Source organism: Leptosomus discolor, unplaced genomic scaffold (assembly GCF_034619465.1).
Source record: "Leptosomus discolor isolate bLepDis1 unplaced genomic scaffold, bLepDis1.hap2 HAP2_SCAFFOLD_45, whole genome shotgun sequence".
Lineage (NCBI taxonomy): Eukaryota > Metazoa > Chordata > Aves > Leptosomiformes > Leptosomidae > Leptosomus > Leptosomus discolor.
Window position 1 is genome coordinate 1,529,491 of NW_028237842.1, and position 12,244 is coordinate 1,541,734.

General features: G+C 56.5%; 1 protein-coding gene across 1 annotated transcript; it reads left to right on the plus strand.

Annotated features, from left to right (window-relative positions):
* Positions 1-526: 526 nt before the first annotated feature.
* LOC147412679 (acrosin-like) lies at positions 527-4,028 on the plus strand. The gene is made up of 5 exons (XM_086481150.1): positions 527-708; positions 1,957-2,157; positions 2,496-2,776; positions 3,056-3,195; positions 3,681-4,028. Exons 1-5 carry the CDS (start codon positions 527-529, stop codon positions 4,026-4,028), a joined length of 1,152 nt encoding a protein of 383 aa, XP_086337276.1.
* Positions 4,029-12,244: the final 8,216 nt, after the last annotated feature.

A 12,244-nucleotide genomic window follows, 5' to 3' on the forward strand; every position in this document is an offset into this window, starting at 1 on the left:
AAACTGAAAGAAAGAGCATGACCCGTCAGGGTAAAACAATATCCTTTGAAATTGGCAGACAGACAAGGAGTGCAAAGTATTATAGGCGAATTTATAACATTTGGGTTATTAACTGAATGCTCCTCAGAGTATAACACTCCTATTCTGCCTGTCAAGAAGCCTGAGGGTTGGTACAAGACCTGCGGGCAATAAATCAGATAGCTGAAGATTTCCAGCCGGTAGTGGCAAAACCCATACACCTTATTGATTAGTTTAAAAGAAACCTATGAATGGTTCACAGTATTAGGTCTGAAAGATGCATTCTTTTGCCTCACCTTGGCCCCCGAAAGCCGCAATTTCTTTGGATCTTTTCCTCAAAACCATGTTTTCACTGACTGATTTGTTCTTGCCCATCTCTTAGTCTAACCAAGCAAGACGCTCTGGTGGTACTTTCCGGGGCAGGAGGTTTCCCTTTCACCAGTCTGGCGGTTTTCTTCTTGTTCAAAGGAACAGTCACTTAGAAAGGTGTGCATTGCTGATAGACCACATGGTCCGGCGGATGAAGCAGACCCTGAATCTTGGGAAAAAACAGGACTGGGGTCTGGAAAAACAGGACCAAGCTTTGAGAAAGGAACTCTTGCTGACAGTCCCCTTGGTCCATCAGACAAAACAAGAGGCCCTGAATCTTGGGAAAAACAAGGCTGAAAGAACTCAAGGTTTGGAAATCCTGTGAGAATTTTGTGAAAAACGAGGCCGAAAACCAAAGCCAAACACCAGGGCCAGACTGGGGAAAGAAAAGGAAAGAAAACCTCCATCACTAAAGAGAGAAAAAGAAGGAAAAACGCTTTCTTCGCTTGCCGTACGTGAGCTGCGCGGGGCGGCCCCGTCTGCAGGCGCCCCCTCTGGAGGCCAGGCGGGCCAGAGCTGCCCACGCTGCCGTGCGCTCCGGCTGCAGCAGCGGCCCTTGGGGAGAGCCAAAGCTTTCCGAGGGGGCTGCTCTGCGCCGGGTTTGGTCAAAAGCTCTCTGGCCATCAGCCGCTGGAGGCATCCAGGTCTGCGGGACTCGTCCCCGTCGCACATGGCTGCTTGCCGGCCACGGCTGAGACCGGGTTGGCTCTTCCACCCCCAAACAGGCGCATACTGCCTGTAGCGGTGATCTTCCCCGGTGTTCGTGTTTTGGGCAGGACCTGGAGGCAAACGGCTGTGGAGAGCAGGGTGGCAGTGAACTTCCCAAAGAGGCCGTCATGCCACGCTTGTTCTTTTCCTGCTGGCTGTGAGCAGGCAGCGCTCGGAGGCAGGCGCCGCTGCCTGCCATGGGGCCTGCGCGCCCTCGTTCAGCAGGGGTCAGTCAGGGGAGTCTGATCCCGGCTTCTGCCTCCCCTCCTGCTTGGAAACCCCCCATGTTGCTGACACCCCCACCTCCAACCCCTCCGAGAGACCACCGTGCCCCACACCCAGAAACGGCGGCTCTGTGACATCAGCCCCAGGGCCAAGGACACCTCAGGCAACGTGACTGCTGCGGGCAGTACGTCGGCGGCTGCGCTGGAGGCAACAAGACCTCGTTCTTGCAGCTGACACGTGCCGCCGGCAGCGATGAAATTGCTCGCCCTCCTCGTCCTGCTGGCCGTGTGCCGGCCTGCGCACGGCATGTGGGCCAGCTGTGGGTAAGTGGGCCGAGGCTCTGGGAGGGAGCTCGGGCAGCCCTTCCTGGGCTTCACTGGAGGGGGCCCGCCTGTGCCCCGTGGCCACCCCACAGCTTCCCGAACCCCCTGTGGGAGCCTCAGCTCCTTTCCAGCACCCAGGCCGCTGGCACAACCCATCTACGGGGCTGAAGTGGACAGAGGGCTGGAGGCACAGCCACGGGGTTCCCTGGCCCTGCCGTCCATGCAGCCCCTCGGGGGGAGGGAAGACGGCTGACCTTCAGCCTCAACAGCAGCACAGCCGTCCAGCAGCACACTCATGAGTTTCTTCTTACAGCGGGACCTGCGGGCTCCGGCCCATGGCGGCTCACTATGGCATGTCACGTGTCGTGGGTGGTACGGGTGCCCAGCCAGGGGCCTGGCCTTGGATCGTCAGCATCCAGAACCCCTGGAAAACGGGCACGGGCCACGTGTGCGGAGGGTCCCTCATCAGCCCGCAGTGGGTCCTCACAGCAGCCCACTGCTTCGTCGGGGCCAGGTAAGGAGGACCAGGGAAGGGGGCTATCCCCACAGCACCAGCAGGCGCCCTGTCCGCAGCACCACGAGCTCCTGCCATCCCGGTGCCTTGCAGTGCGCCCGGTGCCGGGGCACTGGCGAGCCCAACTGAGAGACTGCTCCGCAGAAGGCTGGGCTCGTGCCACCGCTTCCTAGCAGCCTCCAGTTCCATGTTCCTGGTGCCCAAGGTGTGCTGGGGCACTGGCACCCTCCGCAGCGCTGCTTTCCTCCCTGCCTTGGGAAGCAGAAGGCAGGGAACTGGGGGGCTGCTGCAGCACGGGGCTCCGCTCCCTCTGAGCCCTCTCTCCACCTGCCTTCCAGGAATGTGACCATGTGGCGCGTGGTGATCGGGGCCACCCACTTGGCTCAGCCAGGCCCTGAGACCCAAGTGCGCAACATTCAGCGGCTGGTGGTTCACGAACACTACCGTAACGGCACGGAGAGGAACGACATCGCCTTGCTGGAACTGGACCAGCCTGTCCAGTGCGGCTACTACGTACAGCTCGCCTGCGTGCCGGACACCTCGCTGAGAGTGTCAGGGCTGACGAACTGCTATGTCAGCGGTTGGGGTGCCACCATGGCAAGATGTGAGTTCCCAAACAGTGCTCGTGTCCCGAGGGCAAGCTCGGCGCGCTGGGGAGGGCGGGCTGGGCTTATGGCAGCAACGGCGGCAAAAGCCAGAGTCGGGCTGTGGGGACGTACGGCCACGAAGAGAGGGGCCCAAGCCGTTAGCCAAGGCGAGATGGAAGGGCAAGCCCAGCACAAGGCCTCTGCAGGGGGAAAGGCAAGCCCTAGGGAAGGGCTTCAGCCAGACAGGGGAGGAGAACTGGGAACAGAAGGGCTGCTGCCATGATAACTCCTTTCTGTGCTCACAGCTGGAGGATCGACCGCTGTCCTGCAGGAAGCCCAGGTCCGCCTCATCGATGTCAAGCTCTGCAACAGCAGCCAGTGGTACAGAGGGGCCATCCACCCCCACAACGTGTGTGCCGGCTATCCGCGGGGTGGCATCGACACCTGCCAGGTAGGAGCGTGCTCCACGCCAGCCCCCAGCAGCACAGGCAGCCCTGTCGCCAGCGCCCAAACGTCCCCCGGTGCGGGCTGCGCCCGGCAAGTCGCCCTCCCGCCGCTGGGTCCCCACCGCTGTCGGGGCTCGCCTCCCTTCCCCGTCTGCAGGCCCTTGCCTAGCGCCCGCCTTGTCCCAGAGCCCCGGCACTCTGCCCAGAAAGGCCACCCAGTGCTCTTGCCCCAGCCCAGAGCTCCGGATCCCAGTCCTGGCACGATCCCACCTCCACGATCCACTGGGGCAGAGAGGAGAGAGCGCCCGACCTTGCAGGCCCACCAGCCCCTCCTGGACAAGGCCCTGCAGGCTCCAGCACCTGAGCAGAGCCTTTCTGGGCAGTGGGTACGGCTCTGGCAGGTGCCGGGAGAGAGAAGGAGCCCGCCACAGTGCTCCCGGGGCCACCCAACAACACCGGAACCCTCTCTCTCTCCTCCGCTCCGCTGCAGGGTGACAGCGGTGGTCCTCTTGTCTGCCAAGACAACCACGCTGACTACTTCTGGCTCGTGGGGGTGACCAGCTGGGGGAAAGGCTGCGCCAGAGCCAAGCGGCCCGGAGTCTACACCTCCACGCAGCACTTCTACGATTGGATCCTGGCACAGATGGGACTGCGCCCAGCAGGAACGGCTGCTCCAACGCCACAGCCAGTCTTCACCTCAACCCCCGTGCAGAGGCCAAGGCCAATCCCAACCCAGTCGGGCAGGTTTAGGCCCTGTCAGTTTCCACGGCAGAAGCTGCTGGAATTCTTTAACCTGCTGCAGGAGCTCCTGCAGGTCCTAAGGGGGATCAAGGCTTGAGCAGCAGGAGGAACAGGAGCCAGTGCAGCCTGCAGGGTAGCACCACCCTTTCCTCCTGGGGCAATGCCTGCTGAGATGCAAAGGCAGCCTCAGTGCCAGAGGCCTGCTCTGTCCTGCCCATGCTCCTCTCTGGGCACGCACTTGCTGCGCTCGACTTAGTTCTTGAAATAAAGTCACCAGTTGTCACAGCTGACCATGCTTCAGTCCAGTTCAGTCTCCTGTGCAAGGCAAGGACTTCCACGGCAGGCCCCTGTGGCAGGAGGCTGCGGGCAGACAAGTCGGGCCCAAAGGGGAAGCGTCACACCAAAGGGCTGAAACTGTGCCTGGACAGAGGGGAGGGTGCTGGGAGCCCCCATGGGGTGGAGAAGACGGGCCCCCGAGGCTCACAAGAGGACAGGAGACAACGACGTGCCACGCAGACAGCCGTGGGGGCACGCGTTAAGGCACGCAAGCCCATGCTTAGGGCCTGGCTGGGGTGGTTTGACCCTGCTTAGGTGGCAGGTGCCCACCGAAGCCGCTCTATCGCTCTCCCCGTCCTCAAAATTTAAAACATGCCATCGCATTAGCTATTGCGGTACGAACGGCCGCCTGAATCGGGGCTAGATGCTCTTCCTTTGCGACATGCTTAATCATGTCTGCGATACTTGACCCCACTGGCAGTGATCGTAAGATTTCTTTGGTTGCCGAATTACACTGCTGACGTAAACGATCTGCAACAACCGGGCCTTTCGCTTCCGCAGGCAGGGTCGAGGAATCGACCGCTGCCTGGAGGCGATCCACAAATTGTGTAAAACTCTCACTCTCATTTTGCTTTATCATGGACCATGGCGATGGCTTGACAATAACTCTAGAGGCCGTGCGAATGGCTTCTCTGGCCGCACAAGTAGTTGTCAGAACTTCGTGGGCCCGCAGGCCCTGGGCCTGCGCCTGGGGGGTAATCATTGTTGGGTCTGTACCTATCAGCCGCTGCAGGCTGGAGACATGGAGCGGGTGATCCGCCCCGGTTACTTGGGCTAGTTTCCTCGCACAGTTGTCCTCCCATTCTTGTTTAAAAACGATCAGCCCTGCCCCATCAAAGATCAATCTACAAGTTTGTTTTATGTCGAGCGGGAGCATATCGTCTCCCCCGAAAACGCCATCTATGAGGGTGGAGACCATGGCAGAATTAAGCCCTTTATCCGCCATTGCCTTAACAATCGCTTGTATATCCTTAGGGTTTACTGGCGAGTGGACCCTCTGCCCCCCGTCCGGCACCCGGACCGGGAACGCTAGCGTTCCTAATTTTCCTCCAATTAGTAAGAAGAATTTTTTCCCTTCGCGATCACTCTTTACTTTGGATGGGGATGTTTTGGCATTCAACTGCAGCTACTCTCATTTCTTCTTCCTCTGAGTTTGAATCAGTTACGAGCCGCTCGTCCCAGCTAGTGTCTGACCCGGAGTCGGAGCTCGACTGACTGGTTACTTCCGGTTTGCAGTGCCTTTTTGTCAGGCTTCGGCCCCGCCCACTTCCCTTGCGGGCGGGCCGTTCCCTCCCTCTAGGCTCGCCCCTCCCTCTGCTCGGCGGGGTGTTTGCCCTATAAGGGCATTCTTTCCAGCGACCGCCCTGATTGGCTTTCTGCCCGTCACTCACGCCCCCCTCCTCTTTCCAGTCGCCCCCAGCCCCCTCTTCCCCTGTCGTTCTCCTCCCCCTCCCTATTGTGTGCGCTTGTTAGTGCTAGCGCTTCTTCCCCGTTCCCGCCATGGGCATCTTCACCTCGTCCTCCCCCGCTTTGCTCGGCGCCATCTTGGGGCGCGTAGGGCGGTGCTTTAGCCCAGACTTCATTAGACCCCGATCTCTCCGTGGCGCCTCTGGCCTCTTCGGCTAGTCTACCCCAGAAGGATTTAGCTCGTTCTTGTCCCTCAGTAAGCGGGTCGGGGTTTGGGGATTGAGGGGACGTGTCGCCCTCTTGCAGATTTTTAGGCTTAGCAGAACAGTCATCGTCTGGGGGGTGCAAAGTCTGTGTGGCTGCCCCAACTCCCAATTTTGGGGTGGCCCACAAACAGTTCTTTGCTGCCCTCCAGGTCTCCTGCTCTTGTATGGCCTTCTGCAGGGCTTTTACAACTTTCCCCCACGACTTAAGATTTTTCCCTCGACCCGAAGACATCGTCTCCTCAGCTAACGCTTTAGTACATTTATCCCACACTTCAGGGTGGAGAATATCCACCGGCTGGTCAATGACCCCAATTTGCAAAAGCCTCGCAACCACGAGGGTAAAATCTTTAGGTTTACAATCAACACCCCACTGCTTATGTAATTGTGATACGACCTTCACAAGGGCTTCCATCCTCCTTGTTGGTCCGGGAGCGTCCTCCCCGCCGGGCTGGTCCTGCCGCTCTGGCCGCCGTTCACCCGATTCCAGGCGAGTGTTCCTGGGTTTCGGCACCACTTGTTGCCTTTGATGGCGTGGCGACCTGGCTCAGGAACGGCACGGCGGCCTTCCCCGGGCCGCTCGGGCCATTAGCTCGCTGACACCAATGTGGTCGACGGCAAATGGCGTTTATTGCTGGGTGATGCGGCGTTATATAGCTTAGGTTTATGACCTCATTTCCATCTGCTTACATTATAAACTAGGCACTATTGGCTATCGGGAGGGGGGGCCCTATATTTCCGTACAGCGCGATATCTTCCGGCCGCCAGACCCTAACTATCTACAGTTGTTCGTGCCAGCACTCAAACGTCACGCCGTCATCCCAGCAGGGTCTTTGTGAAGCCAGAGCGGTGTGCAGCAGGGCGGTGGATATAGATTCACAAGCTCTTACGGGACCCAGGAGAAAGTTTCGCCTGCGGTTGGGTCTGAAGGAGGGAATGGCACACTGCTAGAGCTTGGATCGCAGTGTTTCTGCAGCGGGAAGGAGGGGAAAAGCGGTGGAACATCTATCAGAACTCAAGGGTGCTTTCTGAAATACAGCTACAAGCACTATTTATTTCATCTCCTTTCATCCCCAGAGGAGAAAGACAAACTTTACCTCTGCTTATTGTTGCTTTAATTGTTAAGAAACTCGAAGGCTGGCTGTGATCTCCCACATGTCAGTGAGAAAACATGATGAAAAATAGGAAGAAAAAGGGAAGGGAATAATGTTGGCTGAGCAGCTGACTCGGCTACCGTGCAGAACTTACTAGCACATCTGCCTTATCCCATCATTATTATTGTGGTGGCTTGCCATGCCATCTAGCAGGGACTCGGGGAACTGCCAGTCCCGGGGAAGAGGTGACAAGGCAACACAAAAGCAATACAAGGCAAAACGTTCTGGAATAGATATTTACCAAGAATAAACATGAACATTTTCATTTTTCAGAGAAAACCGTTTCGGAATGAAGAGCATCTTCTACAAAGAATACCCTTTGCCTTTAATTGTGTAATTCAGACCGAGCCCTTTCACAGGTTCACCACACATGGTGTACGACAATATTTTTCTTCTACTTTCAAATGTCTCACGTTTGCTCATTTTTTTCTAATATTAAGAAAGAAAATCTGCAGCTGGCTTTCCATACATCATCAGGCATTACTATTTCACCTTCTTTGTACTCCTTTTCTTAATCCCTTCTCCGATTTTTTTTCTGATGCTTCTTTGGGTTGAACGCCCCATGCTTCCAGACCAGCACCGAGACTGCACTCCCAGTGGTTTGTGAACATCACCAGTGACCACACCAACTACACCACCACCTCTCTAATGTAGTTGTACTTTACTCCTTACTGGCACGCAAAAGAGGCTTGTTAGGCTTTTCCTTTTTTGACGGGCTAACGTGCCATTTTTTAAGTTAAAGTCATTTCCCATCCAAGAAATTACTCATCCCCACCAGACAGACCAAACCAAAACAGCACCTTAAGGCAAACTTCATCACTTCATCTTCCTCCTTGAAGACTGTATTTTATACTGCGTGGACAAAATCGTACTTCTGGTCTCTTTCTAAGCATCGCCTGAAGCAGGAAAGTTGAATGACAAATATTTTATTTGTTTTTAGTATAAAGCTACAGCCGTTCTATCACTTGGCCACACAGGCAAAGCCTTTCCCAACCTGGACATATACCAGTAGTATGTTTGCCCCAAGGAACTCGTAAAAGGACACGAGGATGCCCCTACTGCTGCCCCTCTGCCTCTCGCTGGGAGCCCAAGTCTCGGGCATTCTATAGCCATCGATAACTTTGACATTTCCCTCTCCCTCTTCCTCAATTTCTACTCTGTCTATCTGCCCTCTCTAGCATGAATGCCTTACACTCCACACCCTTCTCCCACAGGCCTTCTCTCCTCACTTTAGTTGTTGTCTTTGGCTTTCTCTCTTGCAGCACGCAGCAGATCCTCCCAACATGTGGTTACGATCCCTCTGCAAACAGAAGCGCTTTGGCTGCATCCTCCCCACTGCAGCTCTCAGGATCACCACCACAGATAGCTCAGGGAAAAAATGGGGACAAGCCACGACCTGCTGTTGACTCCACCCCTGTGCTTCCTCCAGACCCCTCATCCAGCAGAATGGCCTGAGGGGAAAACAAGGACACAGGCCCTGGCTAAAAGACCCAGCACACGACTCCAGCCTCCCCCAGCCCTGCTCTTGGCCATGGACCTATTTCTTCTCGTCCCCCTGTCAACAGAGGGGCGTCAGTCCCTAAAGTGTGCCTCAAGGGTGACGTCTTGCTGCCTGGCGGAGCCCCTCTCTGCAGGCACATCGCTTGCCTATCGTCTGCCCCCAGGCACGGGACGAGGAGGGGGCTGGGGCCCACGGCCCATGAGGGGAGGTGGAGGGCGGTCCCTGGGCCCAAGGGGCAGCCTTTCCCTGGGGCATGTTGGAGCGAGCCCCAGGAAAGGGGCCTTCAGCCCTCACCACCACCCTCCTCCTTCTCCTGTCCTTGGGCACCTTTCAGGCCATGGGCCCCCCATGCCTAAGCCCACCATATTTGGCCACACCCATCAGCCAGCGTCACAACTGACATCACCATGGCCACACTTGACGTCACAATGGCCACCTCACTGCCTTCTGTTCCGGGCCCTATAAAGACAGGGGCCCCTGCAGCTGGCCCACACTTCGCTGCCAGCCCTCGGACGCCAAGCATGCTTGGAAGGAAGGGGAGCTGGAGCGGCGAGGCGGATGGCTGCCCACCTTGCCATGGGACGCCACAGAGCGGCTTCCCGCAACCCCAGAGGAAGAAGCAGAGGCAGCGGAGGAGGAACAACAACAACAAAATCACCCCTCCTGCCGTCAGCGCCAGCGACATCGATTCCCTGGTTGAGGCCATGCAGCGCCTGTCCATAGGCCCACCAGGGAACGGCGTGGAGCCCAGACAGGCCTCCCTGCCAGGGAGCAGCCGGAGCGGCGAGGCGGGTGGCTGCCCACCTTCACGTGGGACAGCACAGAGACGGTTTCCGCAATGGCCAGAGAGGAAGACACCTCTCAGGAGCCTGAAGAAGGACAATCGGCAGAGGAGGAGGAGGAGAAGGAGGAACACCACCACCTCTCATGCCACGAGAGCCGTCGCCCGTGCTCACACAAGCATCATCGTCCAGTGCACCGCAGTGGGCACACAGGGGAACAGCGTGGGGCCCCGGCATGTCTATCTGCTGAAGGCATGGTACGAGGCCCAGGTATGGCAGCCCACCAAAGGACGACGCTGGAGCCATGGAGGTAGATCCACCTCCAGAAGAACCATGGCAGTGGGTGCACCTGCCACAGCCATCACCTGGCAGTACCCCAGCCACCCGGGCTCCTTTGCATGACATGCTGCCAACAGCGTCGCAGGAGCGCCCGGACGGCTCCCCACCAGCGGCCCAGCCTCTGCTCCTTCACCACGGGACGACAAACGACGACAAAAGAATAAAAGTGCTTTCAGCCTCTCTTATTTGGCACTTTGGTGACTGCATCTACACTCCTGTCACCCGTCCTCGTCTCTGTCATCAAGTAAGGGGCTCTTTTGGGAAACTTGACGTTTCCATGCCCACCTTCGTGCTTTGGCGGTGCCTTACATCCTGGGGCTTTTAGGCTGTTACATCACCAATTTGATACTAGGTGGGTTTTTTTTAACGGACTAAAAGTATCCTAATGAAGGCACTGAACACTACGAATTACTTGTTTCCAAATTATCAGTCTCACTTCAGCGTCAGGTAAAATTATGGGGGTCATTCTGGGAGTTACTGAAAAACACTTGAGAGACAAGGCACTCGTTGGCCATAGCCAAAATGGGTTCACAAGGGCAAAGCCCTGTTTAACTGAACACAAACGCTAGGCACTTCCACAGGCTCACCTGCCACCTCTCCCACCAATAAACAGTACTTTTGTTAATTGTCAAGGGTTGCGTGGGCCCTTCTTTCCCATCCCCCATCACCGCCCCTTGTGAAGAGGTGCCATCTCTTCTGCACCGAGCCCCAAAGGCAGAGCGGAGAGGCCCTGGCTCCCATCAAGCTGCTCCCTTCCCCACGTGGCAAGGGACGCCCACAACCTTGCCGAAGGTGGCCTGATTACTAAACCAAAACACTCATCCTGTCTGAGGAACAGTGATATTCCACAAAAGAGCTGTACCAAGGTCCTGACATGGCCATGTTCCTGCAGCTCTGATTTGGGAGATCCCCTTGGTTTTGCATCGCCTGCTAGGTTTTCCTAGCAGCGTTCACTCACCAAAGGGGTGGGGGGGTGGGGGCGTGGGGGGGGCGGTGAGGGCTCTCAATCCCAGGGAGTTTCCTCAGGCAAAGTCCCGACCCCAGGGGAGAGTCCCCGACTTGCAGCCCTGCTGCTCCCAGGAGGACCGGCTCCAGTCGGCCTCCGGTGAGGCCGCATGTGTACCCGAGTGATACAAAAAGTGAAGGGAAAAAAGGACTCAAAAGCAGCGTGGCCTTTTCCGTCACTCCGATTTACAGCAGAGCGAGCAGCTCGTATTTTAACACCTCTGAAGGAATCCCTAACAAGGGCTGCTTCAGAACACTGCTTCGGGGCTCCCGAGACTCGGGCAGATCGGATTAAACGCTCAGAGCTGCCAACACAGAATAGGGAAATGAAGAGGCTATTCTAGAAAGTCCTGTTTGTGTAAGGGCAAAAAACCCCAGCTCTTTCATGATTATCACAACTGTGAGGTTCACTTTAGAAAAAGATGGGAATGAAGGAAAATAACCTGCCTAGGTTGAGGTATCACAGAACCACAGAATGTCAGGGGTTGGAAGGGACCTCAAAAGATCACCTAGTCCAACCCCCCTGCCAGAGCAGGACCACCTAGAGCAGGTCACACAGGAACATGTCCAGGCGGGTTTGAATGTCTCCAGGGAAGGAGACCCCACAACCTCTCTGGGCAGCCTGTTCCAGTGCTCCGCCACCCTCACAGTGAAAAAGTTCCACCTTATGTTAATGTGGAACCTTTTAATATGGAAGCTATAGCATGATCAGTTCATGAATGACCAGGGATTACTCTGTCCAGAGAGGGCAGGAAAGATCCCAGGAGCAGGGTGAATTTTACTGCAGAGGAAACAGCATCAACACCCTGGCAGCGTGAAGGCTACAGGAGACTACTGAGAAGATTGCAGGCCCCAGTTCTCTGTGGGACCATTATCCTGCAAGGGGCTTTGCTGTGGCAAGGCGACGGCAAACCAAACATGGCCACTTCAGCACTCGAACTACAGCGTCACCATCCCAAGGGGCTCAAGTCCGCAAGACTCAGACAGACTTAGCTGAGAAAAGAGTGAGTCCAAATGAAATGGATCTCCAGCAGGCAGAGCTCCATGGCCTGAGCACAGCACTATGCTGTAAGCTCGACTGACTGAACCTCTATTTTTCTACACAAATGCTAGTGATCTCCATGAAGAGAAAGCTGGTTTAGGCAGTTCTCCTCCAGAGCCCTTACACTGGTAAAGCCAAACAAAGAGGAGGGCCCTTCTGCAGACAGCCACAGCAAGCGGAGAGGAAAACACTTGTTAAACCCATCTGGAAACCCATTCCAGCAGAAAACAGAATCCTTACTGGACTGCTGGCAAAACTCCCCACATCTCCAGGTTGGGGGACATCAGCAACATGTCCGCACCTCTGACGTGTGGGGTCCACAACAAAGATGGTTTCCGTTCTGTGGAACCCTCTCAGCTTAACCCATCGGCAGGAGCTGGCTCATCCTGGGACTCGGTACCCCTCAGGCACGCGACCTGCAGTCCAGAAGTGCCCCTGAACAGCCCTCGATGGCCTGCATTAACACACCAGCACGTGCTTGAGA

Excerpts from the sequence above, each read along its gene's own strand:
- LOC147412679 (XM_086481150.1), top strand. The coding sequence starts at position 527 with ATGGTCCGGCGGATGAAGCAGACCCTGAATCTTGGGAAAAAACAGGAC. Across the intron at positions 2,158-2,495 it reads CACTGCTTCGTCGGGGCCAG|GAATGTGACCATGTGGCGCG; the intron begins GTAAGGAGGACC and ends CCTGCCTTCCAG. Across the intron at positions 2,777-3,055 it reads AAGATGTGAGTTCCCAAACA|GATCGACCGCTGTCCTGCAG; the intron begins GTGCTCGTGTCC and ends TCACAGCTGGAG.